General features: G+C 41.3%; 1 protein-coding gene and 1 long non-coding RNA gene across 4 annotated transcripts in view; one reads left to right on the forward strand and one right to left on the reverse strand.

Annotated features, from left to right (window-relative positions):
* Window positions 1-26,925, reverse strand: part of SNTB1 (syntrophin beta 1) — a 231,901-nt gene that overhangs the window by 129,855 nt on the left and 75,121 nt on the right. The window contains exon 2 of the mRNA XM_072774351.1: window positions 1,214-1,430. Coding sequence (XP_072630452.1) covers window positions 1,214-1,430 — 217 coding nt within the window. The remainder of the gene's footprint in view (window positions 1-1,213; window positions 1,431-26,925) is intronic.
* Window positions 8,320-26,925, forward strand: part of LOC140603774 (uncharacterized) — an 80,510-nt gene continuing 61,904 nt past the window's right edge. The window contains exon 1 of one of the 3 annotated variants that reach the window (XR_012006757.1): window positions 8,320-8,553. This is a non-coding gene — a long non-coding RNA (uncharacterized lncRNA). The remainder of the gene's footprint in view (window positions 8,554-26,925) is intronic. The other 2 variants (XR_012006759.1, XR_012006758.1) reach the window with 2 other exon arrangements.

Consider the following 26,925-nt stretch of genomic DNA (forward strand, 5'->3'; position numbering starts at 1 on the left):
TCCTGCCACCTCTCTAGTCTGCCTGCACTGACTCCTCTTTGGCTGATACACCCCTCCCTCTCCCACCACCACAGCTCTGATCCCTGTGCAGACATAACTGGTATGGGAGGCGAGCCGGCTAGATCCTGCAGCTGCTAGAATCAGAAAGGCTAGCAGCTTCCTGAGCAAGCTTATTAGGAAGAGAACGAAAAAAGCTTTGAGCTCTGAGCCAAGGAGGCAACTTCCTCCCCTTCCCTTTGGCTTTTCCCCATCAGCAAGCGACTCAGAACGTGGCCAAATACATCCTACTCGGGTGGGTTGCAGCTGTCCCACACATGTTACAAATAAGGGCCAGTAGAGCTGTCCCTATTTTTAGCATTTGAATGTAGATGCCAAGATCACCAAGATTCCCCATTTGCTGGCTCATTCCTCTCCTTCTCCTTTACATATCTCTTATTTTCCTCCCAAAGAGATGTTTTCTGTTCAGATGAGTTAAAGTCAGATATCTGGGGGAACAGGGACCCCAAATATTTGCTCGTCTTGCTAGACTTCTTATAATCACCATGGATTGGGGGCTATCTCTCCCCCGTTGGGAGAAATCGTGTACAGGCTTTGAGACATAACACTCCAAGGTTGGATCAAAGCCACTCCTTTTTCTCTCTTGGGCATAAAGAGAGGTTTGGAGCAGAAAACTGCATTAAGGATCCTCTCGTGAAAACTTCCAAGTACACAGCTGAGGACATGACGTCCAGGGGAGCTGATGTGCTTCCTACTCCCTAACAATCCTAAATATTATTAGACCTTATATTCTTGAAGGTTTTCCTCCGCGTGTGAAATCCGTACTTCACATGGATTTCCAGCTCAATGAGGTATCCGTTTCGATTATTCCCATTTTACAGATGACAAAACTGAGGTTTGTTGGTTTGAGAAACTCACGCAAAGCCACATACACTAGCAATGGTAGTCCTAGGGAAGGCACCTGGATTCTGACTCCAATTCTTCAACTCTTCCCAGAACCAAAGCTGCGCACACAGATTAGTCATGAGGATAAAAGAAAGGAAGAAGGGTAGAGGAAGAGAGGAAAGGAGGCCTGGTTTGAACACATGCATTATTTCAGCGGGGCCCTCTCAGGCTATTCTCTGGAAATTGTTGGGTGTTTTCAGAACACAAGCACAGCCCTGGCAACCTCAGCGGCCAACACATGGCTGAGATATGGGGATCTCAGGTCCTTTACCTGTTCTCAGGGTCAGCAGAGGCCATACTCCGGGTGACATAGCACATCTTGAGGGGGATGCTCTTCCGATCTCTATGGAAGGAGCAGGGCTGTGATGACAGGGGGTCTGAGGAGCTGGCCCCTAGCCGAGGGGATTCGGGTGGAGGCGTTTCCCAGCCGATCTCTGATACCGGGGAGCCTTTCTTCACATAGGGGGTGGCTTCTCGCATGTACTTCACTGCAAGGAAAAAGACAACAACAGGGCTCTTAAATACATTGCAGCTGAATTTCTGGAAAGTCTGATTGCGTTTTTCAGACTTGCATCAGACGAGCTTTTAATACCGAACCTCTTAAATTCTGAACAAGAGTCACAATTTCTGTTCCTCTCAAAACAGTTATTCTGTTATTTACATTCTATACCAAAGTCATATTTAGAACTTGTACGACGATGACCTGAACTTGAGAATTACTTTCAGCTTTTTTCAATGATGACAACTTTTATCTTTTCTGATTTTAAGTTGCATTCTGGGGAAGAGACTGAAAGACAAGTGGGCAGAGGAGAAAGCATAACGTAGGCGTAAAGGCACATAATTGTTCGATATGCAAGTAGGGAATCTGGTAGCCACATTCTCTAACCACGTCCCTATTCAGGAGCAAGAACAGGCTTTTCAGTTAATAGTGCTAAGAACATATATGCAAAAAAACAACAAAATAACCCTCACATAAAAGTACACTTATTTTGCAATGGGAAAAATCTGTAAGAGCAAAAATACCTTCTGTAAGCTAGGACCAACCAAAATGTCCATAAGAAAAACAAAGTGAAAGATCTTTATACAGTCATTTTAAAAAATGAGATAGATACAGATGTGTTGATGTGGAAAGACCTACAGGATCTATTATCAGTTTTTAAAAAAAATGGTAGAGAGGAGTACACATACTGTCATCTTTTGTATATAAATCATAAATACCATAGGCTTGCATATATACAACTATTTCTGGATAGGAACATAAGAAAATGTGAACAGCAGTTAGCTGTGGGGGGTAGAAATATAAAAGTCAAGCTGATGGAGAGATAGACTTTACTATTCATTTATTACCCTTTCATACCATCTTTATGTTTAGCCAATATGTGCATATTACTTTTGTAGAATTAAAAAAAAATAGTTCAAAGGCTGAGTGTAGCAGACTGAAATTCTGCTCTTTGATGTGTTTCCTCAGTCTTAAGAAGTTATTTGCCTATTCTGAATTTAAGCATTTGGTCCTTAGACAGTTTTTGTATTGACAGGGCAACTAGATTCTTGGAACATGCAATATAAACTTCCGCATCCTTCTCTCTGCCATTTGCACAGTTTGGTTCTGCTGCTTTGGGGTTGGGGTCTGGGGGTGGGGTGGAGGGCAGATTTGGCTAAGTTCCTTACCAGTACCTGTTTTTACAAATGGCAGTGGACTGGAATGGGTACAAACTAGAGAACATTTACTCCAGATCTTTGATGATTCAAGTCCACAAACACCTTTACTGCACAAGACATGGAGCCAGGTTTCCAGAGACAAAAACAAGCAATAGGTAGTTTCCATACTCCAGAATTCAAAATCACAGGTGACTATAGTGAATGCTGCTGGGTCCCATCAGATCCTTTCCATCAGCCTAAGCACATATTTCCTAGCTGCTATGTGTTGGCTGGAACAACTCTTAGCTGCCCACCTGCCCTGGAAAATGGCTTTGACCCAACAGAAGAGCTGCTGCTTGAGCCCCCAGACAGAGGCTCTGCTTTTTGGGAACCCCACCTAAGATAGTGACATAATATAATACATAAACTATGGCACAAAACAGAATGAGCTAGCTGAGTGTTATAACAGGAATGAAGTCTGCTGGAAGAACTCACAAGGAAAAGATTCAGTTTCTAGGGAGTATGAGTGACAAGTTAGGTTCACAGCAATTTAATCAGGCCAAACACACCAAGATACAGGCAACACCGACAAGATACTAGCGAACTCAACCATACGTATCAAAAATAGTCATACTAATTCAAGACAGAGACGCCATTTAGAACCAACACATATTTGAAGAGAAGATTTCAGGCTTTTAACTGAATATAAGTGCAATCAGGAGAAAACAGCTCCACGGTCGCCACAAACCTGTTAGCACAAGCTGCAGTTACAGAAGAAGAAAGGGCATTCATGGACAGGGTATTTTAAGGAAAATTGTTTATTTGTGGGCAATACATTTAAAGAGGAACACAGACATACCTGAGAACAAATGCAGAAAACATAGGGGGAGAGATTTAAGCCATCCAAAGCTGGAGTAAATAGACCTATTTTGAAGACACTGAATTTTTTTATTTCTAAAAATGTTTTAGTAGAAGCTAGAACACCACTTAGCTTTGTACATTATAGACTGGTACTTATTATATACAGGAAATTCAAGTATCATCTGAGATGGTTTGAAGACTCTCCTTTGGTTGTATTATTATCATTCTGGCTGGAATAGGGGAGGAGTGGGGTGGAAATGAGATTCCAGAGACGCTTCATGAAGTAGGTGTCATTTGAACTTGGCCTTAAAGGGTAAACAGGACTTTAAAAAGTAGAGATAGGAATCACAACCCTTCTTTTATATAATGTACTCTGATTTACAAATTGTACTGCAGTCTCAAAGGAAAGGAAAGTTAAACCTCAGTTTGAAGGGAAATAAAGAATGAGCATTTATTATATGCCTAACAATGTATGAAACCAGGTGCTCTACATATTTTCCCATTTATTATATGCCTAACAATGTATGAAACCAGGTGCTCTACATATTTTCCCACATTTAAGCTTCAGAAAGACTATTCAGGGCACTACTGTATTTATATGACAACTAAGGTACAGAGGAAAAAAATGGGTAAGGGATCTTTCACTTTTTGAGTATCCATATATCCACAAACAATAAAAGAATAAGTTGCTATTCCTTTCAGAGCTGGCTAGAACGAAATGTCTTGTAGGGCTATTCTTATTTTGATGGACACTAGGAGCTTTACATATGTTATCTTTGCAAGACTAGAATTATTTTTGCACATCAGCACAATAAGACACAGAGGTTTAGCTTATGTGGCTGGTAAATGGTGGAGCTGGAGTTTGACTTCCCAGAGATCATATTCTTTTTTTTTTTTTAAGATTTTTTAATTTATTTACTCATGAGAGAAGAGAGAAAGGCAGAGACATAGGCAGAGGGAGAGGCAGGCTCCCTGTGGGGAGCCCGATGTGGGACTCTTTGCCAGGATCCTGGGGTCAGGACCTGAGTCAGAGGGAGACGCTCAACCACTGAGCCACCCAGGGGCCCCAAGATCACATTCTTTAATGAAGTCTGGCTACCCCACCTAGATAACGGAGGCAAAATGACAAGCTAATAGGTTTGGACTTTATTCCACAGCCATAGAGGTCTTAGTCTATGAGTGAGAGGATAACAAAATCAGAGGTTAGCTATAGAGAGAACTCTGGCAAAGTAAGATCAGGTGTACTCAGGAAAAAAATATTAGAGGTAGGTCCACTAATCACAGAGTCATAGAGAGTTACTGCCAGAGGTACCCTGAGCAATGCTCAAAATACTCATGGAAAGTGTGAGGTGTCCCAGAAATGTGTGGTTTGATGCACTCATGGGTAGAAGCATGGAGAATATGGCAAGTCCTAGCCCAGAAGCCAATATTTACCAAGTAATCACTTCCTGGGCAGCACAGAACTTGGGGAATTTATGAAGGTGAGAAGACATAGCCATGCCTTGAAGAAAGGATTGGAAATGATATTCAAAATAGTAATCCTTTTAAGTAACCAACTGAAAGTAAACACAGAGCAAATGATTTAACAAGGTAGGTATGATAATTTAAAGATTTATTCATTCATCCAAAATCAGTCATTCATCATATACTGAGGACTGCTGTACATGAGTGATGATAAAAAAAAAAAAAAGTCCCTGTTTAAAAATATTGTAAGCTTGCTAAAGGTGGAAGGGAAGTGAGTAGATGAGGTGAGTTCTTGTGTTAATCTTAAACTAGGTTTAAGGAGGTCCCAAACTAGACGAGTCTCTAGGGGGCTGGCAAAATCAAATGCGAATCCCTTCTGGAGGAAGGCAATTTCATTCTAGGCTTCAAAGAGTCCTATGAATCATTTTCAGGGACAATGAACAGCATAAAATCTAAGAAAATGTGGCACACATAGAAACAAGGTATCATAAGCAAGAACTAGTAAAAATAACTGATAGCAGTGTCAGTCCTAACACAAACTACAAAGCAATAAATAAGTTTACCATGTGTAAAGAAACAAACTAAAGTCTGGGAGAATCTTCCAGGAGAATCTTTTTTAAAGATTTATTTATTTATTTGAGAGAGAGTGAGAGAGCACACATGCAGGAGGGGAGGGGCAAAGAGAAAGGAAGGAAAGTGAGAATCCCAAGCAGACTCCCCATTGAGCATGGAGCCCAACATGGAACTCGATCTTACAACCTTGAGATCATGACCTGAGCCCAAATCAAGAGTCAGATGCACAACCAACTAAACCTCTCAGGCCCTCCTTCCAGAGAATATTTTTTAAAAAATAACTTAACAGATTGGTAAAACAACCAAATAGAATGTCAAATAGTAGTAGCCGTAATAATAATTACTGCTATATAATATATAACTATAATAAACCAGAATTAAAACTTCAATAGGTGGACATATCAAAAGAAGAAATTAGTGAATGAATTGTAGATCAAAGGAAATTATACAGAATATAGCACAAAAATATTTCTAAAAATGGAAAATATGGAATAGAGATGTGGAGGATGAAGTGAGAAGGTCTAATGAATGTCTAAATGGAGCCCCAGAAGGAAAGACAGAATGTGACAGATGCTAAGGATTGTCCTGAAGGAAAGACAATGACCCATGACTTCAAGAAACCGGACTTAATTTTGATAAACACCTGTGTTGCTCTCCATCAAGACAAAGCGATGGGGTCATCCTGCTTTCAACCTCAGGTAGACTAAACCTCTCCTTAGAATCCATGTTTCTTCTGAGAGCTTGGGACATCACCTCTCCCTTCCTCTAGTTTTGTGAGGAAGAGTCAGCCAAATCCCTAAATGAGTCCAGAGATCTCTGGCACCACCAGAAAACAAATTTGCATTTTCAAGGGGTAAAAAAAAAACAAGGAAACAATGAGATTATCATCACCTTTCCTGAATAAGGAAATCACTGAACTGTTTCCATATCAGTCTTGAGGAAGAACAGGTAACATTAACACATCCCTGCATAAAGCCCTTTTGTTCAAGGGTCTTGCTTCTCATTGATATGTATAGAAAAGAGAAAATGGAGAAACTTGTTTTTGCGTATAACAAAGAAAGCAACAGAACATTGCCATTAGATCTCCGAGGGCCCACATTTTCTGGTCCAGAGGAAGCAATAAAATTGTCAGAATATTCTTCGCTACAAGGCTTGGTCATCAGTTATGAACATAATTCCACCGTCAAGCAGTTCCTCTCCAATCACCAAATGAGGCCTGGGGCTAAGTCCCTTCTCCCTTGAAGCAGAGAGTAAGAACAGGGCAGCCATGCCTGGGTGTGGTAAAGCAGTGCCTCCCACAGAAAACAAAGCGTGTACGAAACCTTTGCATGGTTCTTTGTGCCTTGGCCTCTTGAGATTTCTATACATTGCCCTAAAAATAATGAGAGGATGGTCTAATTCAGGGAGGGTAAAGTGTTACCTACCCAGAGAAGGAATTTGACTGCAATAGGTGTCCCAAATTACAGTGTATTAAATGATACAGAGGTTCATTTTTCTTTTACTAAAAGTCTAGAGCAAAAGAAAAGGACTGCCAGGACAGCTTCACTCCCTGAGGTCGTCAGAGGCGCAGCCCTCTGGCCTCTCCCTGCTCTGCGTCTCTAGCCTGCCATCTGATAATCCAAGATGGCTGCTTGAGTCCCAACCATTGACCAAATTCCCATCAACGGGAGGAAGAAGCAAAGGACACACTCTGCTTCCTCCCTTAAGAACACTCTTCAGAAGCTGACACACCATATCTGCTTATAAACCATCGACCAGAATTTAGCCACATGGCCATTTCTAGAGGGAAAAGAAATGTTACTCTTAGCTCTGGACAACCTGGTGCCAACCCAGCTAAAAACTGGTGGAGGAGGAAGGCTATCACTGTGGAATAAGAGTCTAGACATTAGGGGACAACTCTCAGTTTCTACCACTCAAAGAGATCCCTAATTCAGCCCATCACAACTAGATTTTGTGACACATGAGTACAAATAAGTGTGTGTTGGAGAGATCAGTAAAAAGCACAATGACTAGATTCCATGAACTCTGCTAAGTGATGTGTTTTTTTTTTTTTAATGTATTAACTCATTAGAACATCACAACAATTCTATGACAGGAGCACTGCAATCATCCTCATTTTACCAAGGATGCAGTGATAGAAAAGGGTTAAGTCATATCCCCAGATTACAGTGCAAGCATAGGCAGGAGCACGAGTCCAATCCAGTCAGCCTGGCTCCACAGTTCTTGCTTTTAACTACGAAGTAATTCTGTTTCTCACACTTTTTTTTTTCTTAATTAATTGAATGTGTGTGTATGCGTGTGTGTATTTAAGCCAACATTTTTATGCACTAGGAGAAAACATCCAATTAAGCGGCTATTGCCTGTAACATAAGAGAGCTTGATTTTGTAAGCCTAAACTATTAAACTATGGCATTTCAATAAATGCCTTTTAAGACATTGTAATATGTATGCATAACAGAGGGTTTAACCTGCCAGAACTGAACAGCTAGTGTTTGCATAATTACACCTCCGTGTGCTTACAGACAGTAATTTCAGGCAAAGAGCTGTTGAAACTGATCAAGAAGCAGCCAGGACCCAGTTCAGGGTGCTCATAATCAGAACTAATTAATAAACCATGCCCTTTCTGGGCATCATGAATTAAAAACTGTGGTTGAGCAATTAAAATTCCAATCTTCACTTGCAAAAAAAGAAAAAGGGGGTGGGGTGGGAGGAGAGCGGGAAGGAGGGGTCTTCAAACCAATAATCCACCAAGTCACTTTCAATATGTTTCTGGTTTGTCATCTCAAGGGCGAGCAGTCGTGAAGCTTTCGAAAGAACCTTCAGCAAAGCCCAAGTTTGCAAAGGCCCCAAGTTGCCACAATTAAATCTTTGTTGAGGCGGCCAGATGACATTTGAAAGGAGAAGCACACACGGGCTACTAATGAGGAAATGCTTTAGGCAAATCCAATCAGCTCTCCTACCAGGCTGGTTTCTGAGGAGCCAGCAAGTCCTTCTGACATGTGCAAGTCTTCTTCTTAAAAATAACAACAAAAACAACAACAAAAACGGATTTCCAGATTACAGGAAGGAAAAAAGGTATTTCATTACTCTGGGGGATATGAACTCAAAATGTGCATTCACTAATGTGATTATGGGGAGAGGGGACCAGCTGGAGGCAAGAAATCTGGGTATTTGGGCCTTGAGTGAAACTTTCAGGCTGGGGATAGGTTGGTGACAGTGGGATTTGCTGACAAAATGCAATGTGAGACTTTCCCTTAATGGCTTATTTGTAGGTCATTTCAGACAGGAAAGAAGCAGATGGAGACCCTCAATAGTTCCAAAAGGGCCAAGAAATGATGAAAGAAGTAATACAAGCTTCTTGGAAGGTATAGCTAACATCTCAGGAGGCGGAGTAGTGAGGTGGAAAGAGAATTGGCCGTGGGAGTCAGGGACCAGGGAGGGTCACAGTTCCAGCTCTGCACTAACTAGCTCTGCAGCCCCAGGCAAGTCACGTTCCCCTCCCAGACCTCATTTTCCTTACCCTTCCAACATTCTATAATTGCTTGGGAAGCTGTCTTTTCTGATGTTAAAACAAAACAAAACAAAACAAAACAAAAACCACTTTTTCTTACCTCATCTTGCTCTTGTGTCTTCACCAACAAATAGCTCTGTTAAAATGTGTGCTACATATTTGGTCCTTAGGTAGATGCATCTTCTGACTTCTTACCAAACTCTATGGCCATCTGACAAATGTGACAGCAAGTCTATGTTGAGATTGTGTATTCTGGTTACTTTTTCTTTGGTTTGGCAGAGTTGTCTAGAAAAGCCATTGTTTTCATTCACTTAACAAAATTTCTTTCTCTTCCATTTTGCCCGGGGAAGTGGGGGTAGGGAGGGGAGTCCTTCAAGGTCTGATTTTAAGAGACATTTGAAGGATGGCCCAAAGGTTCTTGTGAAGTCATAAGGACATTCTGGTGAGGGTACTGAGTATAAATATGTGGCATCAGGAGTAATATAAACTGGTTATTAATTGGCTAAGTAATTAATTGGCCTCTTATTAAAAACTGATCTCAAAATTACCCTATTTTATTTTATTTTTTTAGATTTTATTTATTTATTTGAAAGAGAGAGAAAGCCAGAGAGAGAGCATGAGCAGAGGGGAGGGACAGAAGGAGAAACTGACTCTCCACTGAGCCAGGAGCCCAATGTGGGGCTCAATCCCAGGACCTTGGGATCAGGACCTGAGATGAATGCAGATGCTTAACTGACTGAGCCACCCCAAAATTATTCGATTTTAGATAGTCCAGTTTGATGTCATCTGCCTTGATTCTTCAACGAAGCAAGATTATTGCCCCAAAAGAAGCCTCCAGAGACCCAAGGAGAGTATCCTGTCCCATGAGTCCTACCAACACTCAGAAATACCCTGACTGGTTTGGTTATCCATTAATACAACAAACATTTAATGAGTTTCTGATGTGGGCAGGGCTCTGAGTGTTGGAGTTACCCCAATAAACAAGACAGACCAGGTGGCTGCCCTTGAGGTGCCTGCACTGAGGTGTACATACATGTGCATGGGGGCGGGGTGGAGACATTAGACAAATAGATAAATATAGGGCACTGCTCTGAAAGAGACATGCACCAGAGGACTGGGGTCTGTCCCAGTTCCCACAGAGCCACTCGCTAGCTGGGCCCTGCCCACTCGTATTGTCATCTCAGCTGACTGACTCTCACTCGGTCTCCACAGTTCAGATACATGCCAGCCATAAAGAAATTCTCAGAACATGCCATGCTCTCTCCTGCCTCTCTTCTTTGCATATGTGGTTCCTTCTGCATGGAAACCTTTCTGGAAAACTTTCTTCTCTTCATCCTGTCTCAGTTCAGGTAAAACCTTCTTCTTAAGTCCTCCAGATATGCATTCCTTTTATATATATATATATATATATATATATATATATATATATATATACACACACACACACACACACACACAGATTTTATTTATTTATTTATTTATTTATTTATTTATTTATTTATTTATTTATTATTTGAGAGATAGCACACATGCACAAGCAGGGGAGGGGTTGCAGAAGGGCAGAGGGGGAGGGAGAGGTAGACTCCCTGCAGGGCTTGATCCCAGGACCCTGGGATCATGACCTTAGCCGAAGGCAGATAACTAACGGACCAAGCCACACAGGCGCCCCCAGATATACCTTCCTTAAGCTCCAACCATGTCTTGTGACATCCACTGATATCAGTAGCATCAGGACATAAACTTTACGAGGATGGCTTCGCCATGCAAGGCACTGCGTTCATGATCTTAGATTTAAGCACTTACACATCAAAGTTATTTGTCCAGAGGCTTCTCTGGTAGAATCATAAGGTGCTCAGAGTTGAGTGAATTTTTACAGTAGAAGTTAAAATAGTCTAGACTCTGGAGTCACTTTATATCATTTACCTTTTTTTAAAAAAATATTTTATTTATTTATTCATGAGAGACACAGAAAGAGAGGCAGAGACACAGGCAGAGGGAGACGCAGGCTCCTCACAGGAAGCCCGACATGGGACTCAATCCCAGGACCCTGGGATCATAACCTGAGCCGAAGGCAGACATTCAACCACTGAGCCACCCAGGCGTCCCACTTAACATAGTTTCAAATCTCGCCTCTGCCACCTATAGCAGGCAGTTAACTGAGAGGTTACATTTTCTTCATCTTTCAATACTTCCATTTGTCCATCTGTAAAATGGGGATAAATAGCAGGGCCTATCTCAGAGCTGCTGGTGGAGCAAATGACCTCATACACACAGAGGGCTCAGAACTGTGTCTAGCACATAGTAAGTGCTCATTAACATCAGAAAAAAGGAAAACCTGGTATTCATGTCTATATGTAAGCAATTAACACAACGTCCAGCTGTAAAATATGGAATTGTTGAGAAAATGAATGACATTAATAGGGTCTCCAAGACAGAATTTTTCACAGATTTGTTCTTGAGGAAGAGTCTTATAACTGTGCAGCAGAGGACAGAGAAGATCTGTCACTTGTCCAAAGTTTCAAGACAAAACAGATGAAGGTCAGAAAGCCATGTCCTCTGTCCTGTAGAATGGGGGTTAGCAAGCTTTTTCTGTAAAATGCAAGTTAAAAAAATTTGGGGGGTTTTGTGGACCTTCGAAGCTCTGTCACAAGTATTCCATTCTAGAATGAAAGAGCCACAGAAAACATGCAAACAGATCAGTCTGGCAATCATATTTTCTTTACAGAAACAGGCAGGGGGCCTGATCTGACCCGAAAACTTTAGAAAAGTAACAATAACTAGCAATTATTGACTACTTACTATATATTAGGCCCCATTTTAAAATGTCTGAGGTATACTAGCTTATTTAAAAGCTAGTTTATTATTATGCCCACCTCACAAGCAAGGTGAGTGTGGCATGGAGACTTGGGAGACCTGCCCAAGAGCTCAGGGTAGCGATTGGCAGAGCAGGGACCTAGACTGAAGAAGTCCAGCTCCAAAGCATCCAGTCCTGAATACTAGAAAATGAATGAACTCAACACTGCCTCCACACATGGCCAAATGCTCATGCCTGAGTACTGTTTGTCCAACCATGAACATTTTAGAAATCATGCTTGTAATACATCATTTTGTCTAAAATGTTTTCCATATATTCCTTTTCTCATATCAAACCCAAATCTTATACCTATCATTTGTATTCCCTGATCATGGTTCTACTCTGCAGAGATACACAAAGCATATTAAGTATCATATAACTAATAATACATAAGTGTTTGGCTTTCAATAAAGAGAAAGATAAGCCAGATTAAAAAGGAGATTGGCATCCAGATGTTATAGGGCTCCTGGTCTACATTCTCTCAGAGACCAAAGGTGGTAATGGATGAACTTAATGTGTGACAGGCAAACAGATGTTGCTTTTACTATATCAGGTCCCTAGATAAAGCTGGAAGGGACACCCAGTGCCTTAAATGACAAAACTAAGATTTTAAGAGTTTCATACAGCCTTCCTCTCAAAAAAGAACTATAATAGGAATAAGATGGAACATTCTGTCATTGTATATACAAAATAAGCATCTCTGTAACATGTAGGATAGAAGAACTGTATTATAGTTAATATGAAGGAAAGTCCTAAGGATTCCCATGACTATGGCTGCCATAATAAATAGGACATTAGGCTCCACTGACAGGAGTATGGTGATCAGCAGAGGAGAGGACAGTTCCCCTCTTTATCACTCTGATTGGCCCATACCTGAAACCTGCATAGGTTGGACAATGCTTAAGATTTATTTATTTTTATTTCAGTGTGTGTGTGTGTGTGTGTGTGTGTGTGTGTGTGTATGGGGGGTGGGGTAGCGGAGGTAAAGAGGGAGAGGGAGAGAGAAACCCAAGCAAACTTTATGCTGAGCATGGAGCCAGATGTGGAGCTTGATCCCACAACCCTGAGATCAGACCTAAGTTGAAACCAAGAGTGGGATGCCCAATTGATTATGCCACCCAGGCTCCCCAGATTGAACAATGTTTAAATGAGGGTAAGAAGGATGACCAGGTTGTTGAAAGGTTCAAGAAACAAAGAAAACAACTTAAATGAGAGACCTGAAAGCACAGAAGGAAAGAGTCTGGAGTCTGATTGCTGCCATCCAATTCCAAGCTCTTCTATAGCTGAGTTCAGTGGTCTTATGCAAATTATTTAGTTTCCTCATGTGTTAATTATTTCATCTATCTCAGAATATTATTGTGAGGATGAAGTGGGTTAATACAAGTAAAAAAATGTATAGGGAGGGATGCCTGGGTGGCTCAGTGGTTGAGCATCTGCCTTCGGCTCAGGGCATGGTCCCAGGGTCTGGGGATGGAGTCCTGCATCAGACTCCCCACAGGGTGCCTGCTTCTCCCTCTGCCTATGTCTCTGCCTCTCTCTGTGTGTCTCTCAAGAATAAATAAATAAAATCGTTTTTAAAAAAATGTATAGGGAACTTGGCATAGTAAATATCAAAAGGGTTAGTTACCATTATCAGGAGTTAGCCTAGGAAAGAGATTTATGAGACCTAAAAAGTGGTGGGTTGGGCTACACCCACTCTTTGTAACTCTGTTGAGTAGAGCCACAGTTAGTGAATACAAATTACAGGGGTAAAATTTGAGCTCAATGTAGAAAAACACTCTGAGGTAGGGAGTTCCCTATTGCTAATGACATTTCAAACAGAAACCAGATGAGTTATGTCCCATGTTGCAGAAAGGATTTGTCTACCCTGTGGAAGAACAGATTGTATCTAAAATCCCTTCCAGGGGATCCCTGGGTGGCTCAGCGGTTTGGCGCCTGCCTTTGGCCCAGGGCGCAATCCTGGAGTCCCGGGATCGAGTCCCGCGTCGGGCTCCCGGCATGGAGCCTGCTTCTCCCTCTGCCTGTGTCTCTCTCTCTCTCCTCTGTGTCTATCATAAATAAATAAATCTTTAAAAAAAAAACACAATTCATTAAAAAAAATAAAATAAATAAAATCCCTTCCAGTTATCATGTTCCATGGTTCCTTCTGGAAAGTGGGTGCCTGAGCTGTCTACTCTAAAGACTCCATTACAGTGAGGACAGGTCATGATAGTAAACCACGTAAAATCCTGCTGTAAATCTTCTGTGCTTATTGGCTACATATTAGTTACATGATATGGGGATAGCTTCCTGAGTCTTAGAAACCTCACCTGTAAAATGAGGAACACAATGAATTCCTTAGAGAGGCCATACAATGTAGTACTTCAATAAATGAGCTCTGGAGCCAAGGGATTGAAGTTTAAATCCCAAATCTTCTACTTCCAAGCTGGGCTTCTTTGAGTAAGGTATGCCATCTCTCCGTTTCTCAGTTTCCTCAGCTGATAATAATAGGACCTATTTCAAAGAATTATTATGAGGATTAAATAAATTTTAAAATTTATACAGGGCCACCTGGGTGGCTCAGTTGGGTGAGAGAGTCCAACTCTTGGTTTTGGGTCAGGTCATGATCTACAGGTCAGGAGACAGAGCCCTCTCTCTCTCTCTCTCTCAAATAAACAAATCTTTTTCAAAAATGTATGCAAAGCTCTTAGAACAGTGCCTTGCACATACTTGGCACTCACACTGAACTATTACTATTATGTTGTCATTGCTGCTGCTGTTGTTGTTATTATTGTGGTTGTTCTGAGATTGAAATGAGAAAATGAATTGCAAACACCAATCAATCTTTCTTAACTATAGGAGCTGTCAAAATCATCAATGCTTGAAAGTATCACTTCATTATTTATTCACTACATATAAATTAAGCCCATATTCTGCATTCAGTGGGACTAGACTCTGCAAGATGGGTGATCAGTTAGACTTACAAGTTCCTGGTTCTGAGAATTTTATGATCATGCCAACCAGAAAAGGCACAAACCTAAAACCTGGGAGTTGCCTTTGAATATAATTCAGCACACACACAAATAGCCTAAAGTGTATTCATCGGATATTAGCAAGTACCAAGAGGACATGGATTCTGATGTCTACAGACTTGATCCCTCAACAATTTGCTATAAGCTCCTCACCAAGCAAATAAGCATAATTTCTCCTCCTTGGGAAAATACAGTAACTATTTTAACAGCTATCCTCTAACATCTGAAGACAGGAAGTGAGTAACGGGTAGAAAGGATGTCTAAATACTCAAGCCCTAATATTATTTTTACTCTTTCTTATACAGAAGATCCTATGTGAATAGGACTTTACGTCAAAAGGCAGGAAGCACTGCTCTCACTCCCTCCTTACAGGCAACTCTGGAAAATAAACCTCTATTATTCCAGGTGTAGCTTGATGAAAACATCCTGCAAATCAAACTCAGGCTCAGTAAATTTGCAGCTACTTTTCAGTGGCAGAAGCCCAGAGTCATAAAGCTTTTCCAAAGGAAACCACATTAAGTAAACAAAATATCATTAGCAAGGGCAGACTCAGGCCAGGTCTGAGATTTTTTTTTTTAATCATAGCTCAGATATGCTGCAGACCCAAAGCAATCATACGGGCATATGGAGGGAAGGAGATGGTGGGACAGGACTCTGTAACATCAGGGTCCCCCACACTAGTCAATATTATAAACACTTGCTATTTCAAAAGTGCATGACAGTTTAAAACACTTTCATGTGCACAATCTCATTTCCTGCCTACTGTCATCTCCACAGAACAATGCATAAACTAAAACTCCTGTAAGAATCTGGCTGTAGTTATTTGCTTGAGACTTCCATGGCTCAGGAGGTAACAGTCTAACAACTTTCCCCACCAAATTCTTCTGCCCTGCCAAGTACATGTACTGTGTACACCCAAACACACCTTCCTCCACAGAACGATGCCTACAGAACACACCTGTTGTGTTGGATTTTCTCCTAAAGGCCAAATGTAGCTTGGCCTTGTTTGTAATTCTTTGAGGAGAGTAATTGCCAAGAACTGTAAGAAGTAGATCAGGATGGCAGGGGAGAGGCCTACGCAAGCAAGCTTCTTGGATCTGCCTGTCAGAGCTTGGAGAATAAAACCTTACATGTTTCTCCTCTAAACCTCCAGAAGCTTCATTGGACTCTGAACAATCAAGATAGAAGAGCTTGTTTTTTGTTGTTTGTTTGCTTTGCTTTTTAAAGAAGTCTAGAGGGGATGATGATGAACATCAGAGAAGAGATACAACGTTTTATAATAAATAGACCCATAGGAAAATTTAACAATAAAAGAATTTATTAACATTAAACTCTGAGCTTCAGAGAGTTTAAATATCTTACCTCCATGAAGCAGCAGCCATGGAATTGGATCCCTCAGGTTCTAAATCTAATATCTCATCTAAGAAATCTCATAACCACAGCTGTAACAATGCAACTGGTTCAGTGTCATGGAGACATAGGTTAAATTACTAATGAGTGATGAGTTGCTATGAAAGCTGGGAAAAATCTATGGATATGAGGGGGTTAAACTAGTAAACATTCTCTAATAGTCATATCAAAATTCAACTTCTCAATATTCCACATCTGTCATAAGGGAAAAATCTAAAGGTAGCATAGGAAAAACCAAAGAAAACAGAAAATCCCCTGGAGTATATAATGAAATTAAAATGGTAACAGAAAAATCAGTATTTTTTTTAGTAGGGGATGTGTAGAGGAGGGGAGAGAGAGAGAGAGAGAGAGATTGAGAGAGATAGATGGAGAGGGAGAATCTTAAGCAGACTCCATGCCCAACATGGAGCCCTACATGGGGCTTGATCTCACAACCCCGAGATAATAACCTGAAATCAAGAGTTAGACATTTAACTGACTGAGCTAACCAGATGCCCCAGAAAATCAGTATTCTAGATAGACAGAAGGGGAAATAACAGATAAAAAAGAGATTTAAAAGATAATAAAGTAACACTTTTGACAGATTTATGATAATAAATTTGAAGACTTAGATGAAATGCACAAATTCCTAGGAAAAAATAAACTTACTAAAACTGACTTAAGTAGAAATAAGAAACATGGCTAATCCTATAACACCTGGAATGGAAACACTGGTTAATATTCTTCCCACAAAGAAAACACCTGAACCAGATGTTATCAGTGAACTTTACCAAATTTTCAATGACAGATCATTCAAATCTTACTCAAACTATTTGAGAAAACAAAGACAACCTCCCACAATTTAAACTGTGGAGCTAATATAATGTTAATAATGAAATCAAAGAAAATTTCAGAACGGAAAATTGCAAACTCATTCATAAATATAAGTGCAAAATTTTAAACAAAATATTAGTAAACCAAGTCCAACAATACATTCAGAAGACAGTACAGCTTTGGTCTGGGGGAAACTGGAGGACCTTGCCTCAGTGGCATTTTTGATTGACTCTGCCTTAGGGCAATAAAAAGTTTTAATGATTTTTTCAAATTTTACAATATTAAATGTGTTATCTACATTGATATACTTCAAGTACTCTTTCAGCCTATACAATACCACTGAATTTAATACCCAGAATAAGCAAACCATATCACCATATTAGCAATATCATGAGTCACAAAATTGATCTGAGATATTTTTTAGGCTGCTTGCCCCCGGCTTGTTAAAACTCTGGTTTTGGGTTCCAGTGTTCTACTACAAACAATGGTTTGTCCCTTGCATGAGCCATAAAGATTTATGGTTTAGATTCTTCTCTAAGGGAAGGCAAATATGCCTTAAAATATTTTCTGGCAATTATTTTGAGGTTCATCTCTGTACTCAGGTAAAGTTGCCTTTTGGAACATTTCTGAATATGTGCTATATATTCTCCAGCTGAATATTTGTAGAAAATATATGAGTTATGTGTCATTAGCCCCATTTAACAGTTGCAGATACCGAGGCTTAGGGAGGTCAGGATATGTTCCACGTAGCCATTTGTGGAGGAGTCAGAAGCATAAGCCAGATTGGTCTGACAAGAAGCCTGTAATCCCTTAGCTAAACTATATTGGTGCTTGAATAACCCAATAAGCTTCCTGTTTAGTTTGAGCTTTCCGTTCACAACACCCACAACCTCCTCCCTCATCTTTCCTGTTCCTAGATTAGATCTTAGAACAGAGATAGTGTTTTAAACAGGAGGAAGGGCTTAAATCATCTGTTCAGTTCAATGGCTACTTCCCTTCTGAGCTTTGAGCTTTACTTTTGCCCTATGCTTGGTCCTGGGCCGTCGGTCAAGAAGGTGGGGTGAGGGGAAGATGGTGGAGATAGGGATAATTTGGAACATAGGAAAATATCGCTAAGATTGCCACCCCTAAAATGGTTCTAGGGTGTTACACATCTGCCAGTTCCCTCTGTACTTGTTCTCTTTGTCTGCTGCTAGAAGGTCTGCCTTGGTTGGAAATGAGAAAAGGAGAAACCATTTATGGTACAATTTTTTAATAAGAAGCTATAAATATAGTACCTGGCTTAATACACACAACTACCCCATGAGATTAGTATTGTGAAATGGGAAATCCTGGCTATGAATTAGAGACTGAACACTCTCACTGTTCATTGACCTGGCCATCTAGGTTTTCCTCCATACAAACGTGTTGTGGAAACAGCAGCAGATGGAGCCAGATATCTTGAACCAAAGAGTTCAAAGTATTTCTGCATGGAAAAATATAAGTGCTTTACTTTCTATTAGGCTCCAAACTTTTCACTCCTTTTCCTTTTTTGTTCAACAGATAATGCTTATCTAAAATATATTACCTTTTAGGATAAGCCTACAAGTCATGCAGGATTTGTGACCTGAGCAGGCTCAAGAGGGCTCTGATATAAAATAATCAAAGATTTATAGTCTAATATGCTACCTATAATAACAGAAACAGAACCAAAAAACAAACTTAAACCATTACAGCAGTGTATTCTATTTGTCAAGTATATATATAAAAAAAAAGACTTCCTTTCTTTTCTATTCTTGGGTAATGACCTCAAATACTTTTTAAATGGGTGTTCTGCTTTAAGAAAGTCCACCCACATTAAACTATATACTATACTAATTACTTCTCAGAAATAGTTCCTTCTAGTTCAACAATCATTTACAAACATTAAGACATATTTCAGTGAATCATACCCAGAGTTCATGGAATGGCAGATTCATAAGTGGATTATACTTGGAATGAATACTCTACCAGAACTTAGAAATACATGGCACTTTCATACTGTGAATGAAATACCTCCAATTCTAAACTGTTCAATAATGATTTGTTTGCCAAAACCAAGAGGTAGGGCGAGGCGCACTGGAACTACTAAATCTTAACGATATGTGCATTTCTCTACTATGATGAAAAATTAATTATATGGCCACTTGGAAAGAAACAGCCCAGATAAATATTTCACATTGTAAGACATATGATAGTGGTAAACTCATTACTACCATAGGGACATTTATTCCTCCTTTAACCAAAACTCTGAATAACAGGAAACATTCATTGGTAATTCATAGACACTTATGAACTGTCTATGAATGACCAACCATGTTTATGGCTCACAACAACTCATTTTACATAGGAAGAAGCTGATGCCCAGACAGGTCTACTTGTCCATCACTACATGCACGGTATATTGCAGAGTGGGAATCTGAACCCACTTTACGACTGCAGCTCTAGCCATTAACCATTATTCACGTTGCACATCTGAGACGCTGGTCCTCTTCTCGTGGCTCTTTCTATCATCTGGCATGTGCTTTCAGAAACCCATCTCTACTTCCAGGATGAAAAGCATCTGAAAATGCACTGACCACAGAGTGGAGTAATATAAATATCATTATTCTTGGGCATTGTTCTACAGTGAAAAACCTTGCACTTGAGAGTTAGGATCCCGGCTCTCTCCTTCAGCTGCATGATGATGGATAACACATTTAATCTTCCTAAAGCTCAGCCTCCTCATCTATGTATGCCAGTAGAAATCTTAATTTTTTTAAAGATTTTATTTCTTTATTCATGATAGACAGAGAGAGAGAGAGAGAGAGAGAGAGAGGCAGAGACAGAAGCAGGCTCCATGCAGGGAGCCTGATGTGGGACTTGATCCCGGGACTCCAGGATCATGTCTGGACCAAAGGCAGGTGCTAAACCACTAGGCCACCCAGGGATCCTCTAGAAATCATAATTTTTAAAACTTACACATAATTTACATAAAGTGAAGTGCTCAGATCTTAAGTGTATCATTCAGTTAGACTGGATGTATGCATATTAAGACACAGAACATTTCCATCCACCTAAAAATTTCCCTCATGTTCCTCTTCAGTCAACCGTCCCTTACGCCATCCACAGAAAAGCAATCTGATTTACTTACTCTAGAATTTTCTTTTTTTTTTTTTCTCTAGAATTTTCTATAATGGAGTTATACAGTCTGTAGTTGTTTCTGTGTCTCTGGCTTCTTCTGCTCGGCATGATGTTTTTGAGATTCACCCATGTTGTAGTGTGTCATCATTGTCCATTCCCAACAATGACAATTTGAAATAAGCATTAAAAGAAATAATGTACATTATTACCAATTAAATGCTCTCTCCCAAAATAATCCTTTTTCAAAAGAGGAAACCCAGGAACCGAAGGGGAGGAATATTTAAATCTAACACAGACTGGAATATATTTGGGGAATTTATTTATTAGTGGCTCTCGTATCACACTCTTTGTATGTTTCAGGATATTGATTTCAGAAACCCTCGTGTTTGACATTTTGGGTGAAAGTGGATTGAATTCAGCCTACCAGACCATAAATTAATTTTCTGCCACACAGAGACAACTCTGATAGCATACCTTCCCAGTGTATTTCTGAAACACCCCCTTTTGTCCACCATAGAGGTGGAGGTTCACCTACGTTAGATTACATTTGAGAGACCAGCATGTGAAAAGCCATGCATTAACGCTAGCCTGCAGCTGTAGCCCAAGTTTATGCTGTCAATTCTGGCCAGCTGTGTAATTCAATTTTTCCACAGGAGCAGGAGCCTGCCCTTCAGAAGCATGAAACCAATACTGCATTTCACAGAAGGTGATCTGGCCACAATAAATAAATCCATGCTCTACAAGGAAACGATCATTGAGATGCCTATCTTAAGTCCTTTCTCTCTGGCAGAGGCATCACTAAACGCATGGTGTCAAGGGGAAGCAGGTATCATTCCAAAAGGGTTTTCCCAACCATCAGTATTCAAACTCCTATTCCACTCTCAAGCAGAAAGTTCAGAAGCCAGATGAGTTTTGGGAATGACCCCTTGTTCTGATAACTCAGGCAAGAAGGATGCCCAAGAGGAAAAAGGAAAGTATACAAAGTTTATCAGAGTTTCAAGTCACATTTAGAGCAAGGTATAGAAGAAATCTCCTCCAAGTTCCTGCAAACCTGTGGGTGTAAGTTTTTACCCTGCTTCCCGCAGAAACAACATCTGTTCTTACATTCAACACAAGCAACCTCTGATATTTATTGCATTTGCTGAATGCTGAAAGCATCTGAAATGTTAAACCTCTTGATCTGTCAGCAGTCGGATTTCTGTGAAAAGATGAGCTACATAATAGCACAAAATGGAGAAATTTCATGTACGCAAAAGACATAAATCCCCATCACAATAGAATTCTCCTTCAATACACAACTATAGAAGTTGTAGAAAATACATCCAACCTTTATCTTAAAATATTCTCTTCATTTTCCTATACACACATAGCTCCAGTTGCTTTAATAAGGTACATCCAAGGTCATTCGGTTGTGACTTAACCCATTCACTTCTCCAAAACAGGTTTAGATTAAATGCAGGAAAGTCGAAGCATGTGTTTGGTCTCATTAAGCCCACACTATCCCTATGGGAGAAACAGGGAATTTGATTCATTATCCTGTTAATGAAGGATAAATTGCTTATATTTAAGTGAGGGTTTACATTTTATTTTTATCCAACATTCAAGTGTCTTGGTTCTCATCAAAATTTCAGGCTGGAAAAAAAAAAAAATTTCAGGCTGGCAGTTACTCAACAGAGTCCAGAAAACATCAGCAAATTAGTTTGCAGCATATGAGTTGTGCATCTAGGGGAGAAAAGTGGTTTAAAATGAAAGGGAAAAAAAAAAGAACCAGACTTTGGTTTTATAATGTAAGGGTGTCCCCTTTAAAAGAATAATAAACAAAAAGATGCCTAGAATGTATGAAAAACAAAGAACATGGATAGGACTTGATTAAATTTCTATGCAAGATTTCATGTGACATCAAGCACTGAGACACAGTTACTTAGCATAGACCAGAGGGTCCCATTACTAGAGGCTGAAATGACAAGTAAGAGAGGGGGCACTGCTTCTCTCCTATGTCTTCTCCCCCTTCTCATTTCATATCTCTGAAGCACTCTCTGCATTCATGATCCTGTCCTGCTTACACAGCAGTGGGGGTAATATTTTGAGAAACTAATCAAGAGTCTGGACTAATCAAAAAAGCCTGGTCTCAAACTCATCAAGGAACTAGGGTTTCTGGAGAGAGCAATGAAAAGAACCAGCTTATAACAATTAGTGCTGGTCCTATTTATCTCGGGAAATTCCTTCTGATTTCATCTAGACACAATCCCTCTTAGAACCCTAGGAGTCTTGTTGGGGAGTTATAATGAATGGTTTAAATCATTTCCCCCACTGGATCCTGGGATCCTTCACAAGGGAAAAATTTGCATCTTTCAACACTGTTATTTTAGGGCTGAGCTCATCGTTGGCGCCCAATAAATGTTTGATGAATGCCTGAATAAATGAATGAGTGAATACAGGAATAAATTTTCCTACCTCAAGTACATTTGCCATAGACTGCCTGCTTAAGGCTGGAGAATACACTCTGTGCAGAATTCTATTATTATTATTATTATTATTATTATTATTATTATTGACTAGTTTCACTCAAAATATACTTCAAAGTGTTTACAGATATTAGTAGCCTTAAATTTGTATCCTTCTTTAGGCAACTCACATAATATAATGCTGTTTTCTTTACACATTCACACAGAAAAGAAATGGTTCCTTAGCCAACACTCTAGGCAAACTATCCTACCCTGTGAAAGTCAATACTTTGCAAATCCATGAACTCCCTCCCTCGGGGAGGATGCTAAAGGTTAGGAGGTAGGTCCCCGTTTCTGGACAGGTGATGTTCAGGATTTGAACAGGTGATAAGAAACACTTTTAACAAGGAGAAATGCCCACAGCTACATGCAGAGAGTTCCCTGCCTGCTGGAGGTTTCTGGCAGAGGTGGGAAGTCTGCTGAGCAGCACCGTGGAGAGGAACCAAGCCTCACATTTCAGTTCAGATACCCTTGACTTCTCTTCAACCTGAAATCCTAAAATTTCACAATTTAGCACTGCAAATGTAAGTTTTTGCCAATACCGTGAAGTAGTTTTAGGGACCGCATGAGGGCAAAGACCAAGGGGGCTCAAGCCTGGGCTTCTCTGAATGGCAATTTCCTTATTGGTCTCCTCTCAGGAGTCTCTGTGAACTTTAACACTCTAGCCAAAGGAGCCAGTCATCTCTGCAGAAATCCCTCGATTTCCCCAGGAATGACCCTTTTGTTTATAGTACAAGGCCCCCCAGTATGACGCTGAATCTTCCCCAGGCTCAACCCTCTTCAGGCTTTCCTGTAGATCACTTCTTCCCCTATGAAAGGTGGTTCAGCCTTCCTTGCAAACTAATTTCAGGCCTGCAGGAGGCTGTGCAGGAAAACATGAGGCAGGCTGATTATGAATGTTCTGATTCTGATCCTCAGGCCACTAAGGACCTCACTGATAATAGAAATGCAGTTTAATGTTCCTTTCGGTTCTGCCTCGACGATATGAAATATCACCTGCTATCCCAGAGCCCGAGATGCAGCCCACTGAACTCCACTCTCTATTAAGACTGCTCTCCTACTACACAAGTCAGGGACTAAGATACTCAGCCCTTGCAGAAAGGCAGCCCAAGCCAAAGGAATGCCTGGATGACTCCAATGGCCTAGGGAATGTAACTAAAACTCCTGCTCATTAGCTGCTTTGTTGTTGTTGTTCCAACTTTGCCACAACACATTTTCTCTGATTTCAGTTTTACTAATAGAGATTCTCAGCTAGCAGATAATGCTAAGCCTCCAGCACAGAGGTCTGTCTTCTCCAACGTGAGGAAGTATCCAGCTTTGCTGCAGAGGCTGGACAGGAGTCTACACAGTTGGCTTGCACTGTCAGATGCTTCCTTCCTCTGGCCCACATGGCCAATGGCCAAGGATGATAGGCAGGGTGGAGGGGAGCTAGGGAGGGTCAAAGCGGATTTGTCCACTATTTTGCTCGAAACAGAAATAGCACCAGGGTCAGAAGCTGCTTATTCAATCCCCACACTTTTAGAGAGAGGTCTTCAAGGTGTTTTAGAGAAAATACAAATGAAATGGGAAACAGAGCCCTCTGTCCTCAAGTAGCTCAGAGAAGCAAGCACTTCACTGGTGCCTGAGGACAGGAAGAAAAGAGGTGCTGCTGAATGTGTCTATCCATCAGCGCAGAGCAGCCCTTCCCTCTGAGCCAGGCATGAGAGGTGACTGCCCTGAGCTCTACTCCTAGACAGCTCTGCTCTGGTCCTTCTCCAGCCACACTCCTCCCCAAGGGGTGAGGAGTCCTACATGCCAAGGAAATGTACCCATTTGGAGACTGTGTCCCCCTTCGGGATCCTGTCCAAATGGTCCCAAGTTGGCTCCAGAGTATGTAGGTATCTCTCCTCCCCATCAGTCCTCCTGAGGCTAAGCCACCATATGCTACCCCTGAGGCTCAAGGGGAGCCAAAGGGACACATGCTTGCAGGAGCCAAGTGTGCACAGAGCCTGTGTGGGCTGGGCTGTCCTTACATGTCATATGTGGACACACATATGTCCACACGTGTGGACACCCATACATGTGATATGTATGGATACCACCTTTGGAACCAGAGTGGAAGAGAGAAGATGCAGCCTTTAGGCCAGGTCCACTGCTCCCCTGGTCCCCCACCAGCTGTCTCTCCACTGCTTTCCATATTAGAACTCCAGGGTATCAGAGATTCTCAATATAGCCCAGCCCTGGAGACGGCCAGATAGATTTCATCTGATGTTTATAAGTTTGATTGATAGCGTTAAAATACTATGTGAACCTCCATTGGTACTCACGTCCACAGCATGACTAGGACTAGGGCCTGGTCCTAATGCCTGCGTTGCCCCACACCTGACCATGAACCGCTTCTGGGAGGGAAAGGGAAAGAAAGACTAAGCATTACCTGGGAAGTTAGGGTATTAAGAGACAGGGGGAGGTGCTATCGAGCTCCTAGAATCAATTGAGAAGTTAAGGAAAATCAAAATAGCCAAGAAGAAATCAAAATAGAGCATCTTCTTCCCCTGCATTTCTCTATAAACTCCAGATGTTTACAAGCACTCAGGCAAAAGGGTGTCAGTTCTGTATAAGAAAAGAAGAATATTGTCTTCTGCTTACTTCTGTGGTTCCAGAACTCCTCTGATACCAGGACTAGCAAAGTGCAACGGAAGGCACTGACAAGGTCTGCTTTCAACCTCAACTTTGCCGCCATCTCAGAAACAAACAGCGGAGTGAAAGAAAGGCTTGTGTCATACTGGAAAGATTCAACAGAAGAGCAACACACATAAGTAATCCTAGTTTTCCACAGCTGGTTCCGAGTGACCATTCCCAACTCCTCTCTGCCTCCTGCACAAGTTCCCACTCCAGGCACACCCCTACCTTATGGACACATGGACAATCGGCTGGGCCAGGTCTCTTTCAGGTTTGCTCAGGCTGAGAAGGCCCCCAGGCTGTCCCTGCCTTGAGGCTTCGCTCTATGCAATGTTCCCCTAAGCTGTGGCACATCCAGTGTGCGAAGATGATCTCAGCATTGAACTCAGTATCTTAGTTTGGCATCCCCACCCCCCAAAAAGCAGAGCCTGAAACAAGGACTTGAGTGCAGGTGGCTTATCTAGAAGGTGATTCCAAGAAGCACAAATGAGGACTGGGGATACAGACAGGGGAGGGAGGAAAGTTAATACGGTGTGAGGGGGTCTACACTTGCTCACCTAGCTTTCACCTTTGCTATGGTGGGAGGTGCCTGACCCTTTTTTTCCCTCTCACATAGGAATTCAATTACTTGAGTAGTGGCAAATGCTCAGAAAGCCCAGAGCCCTTGTCCTCCTGTGTGGAGAACAATTTCAAACTATCTATATTTTAATAAAAATTGTGTACTCACTGCCAGGACTAGGACATAGATGCAATTTCTCTTTGAAGGCTGGGCTACCACCATACCTTCTGGTGATGGGGAGTACAGTAAATATATGGGTGAGGGCAAAGAGGCTGGCAACAAGATAAGCAAGAGCTCACGAAATAATTTAGATCACCTCTGGCGTACCGTGTTCAGGACAGCCCAAGCTAGACCATGAGACTGTGGGGGCAAATCCCCACATGCCCTTTGGGGTAGCCCAATGCTAAGCATACTAGACCTCGCCTACATCCAAGCTCTGAAGCTCTTCCCTCCCCCAGCTCCCCACTTCACCCCCATCCAAGTCTCCAGCACACAAACCTAACATGAGCCAGAAAGGATAGATTTCATACTCTCCGTACAACATCCAGTCAGCAGGTGCCAAATCCCTTGGACTCTCTGACCTTGTGACCCTATTCTGACAACTGGGTCTTCTCCTTATTCATCAGATCTGCCTACCACCTCCTGCCCTCCCCTGCTGTGAGTAAATCCAACTTCCCGAACAACTAGTTGACTCAAGTGGCTAGATCAAATTACTAGCTTTCCCCTTTCTGCCGGACCCACTGTGATCCCTGCTATCCCAGAGCGAGTGATGGCAAGGTGGATCAGAGAGCCACACAGAAGTGCTGTGAGGGCCTCCTCAGCCAGGCCAGGATTTTCTACAAACCCACACTCTGAAAATACAGTGAATCAAGAGTCTTCCTTTCAGAGATGACTTACAGATGTCATACATTACTGCTCTAGCAGGATGTTGGGCTAATCAGAAAATAATGCTGCTTAATTGCGGGTAATCCGTGCAAGGCAAAAGT

The sequence above is a fragment of the Canis lupus genome, chromosome 14, assembly GCF_048164855.1.
Source record: "Canis lupus baileyi chromosome 14, mCanLup2.hap1, whole genome shotgun sequence".
NCBI classification, from domain to species: domain Eukaryota; kingdom Metazoa; phylum Chordata; class Mammalia; order Carnivora; family Canidae; genus Canis; species Canis lupus.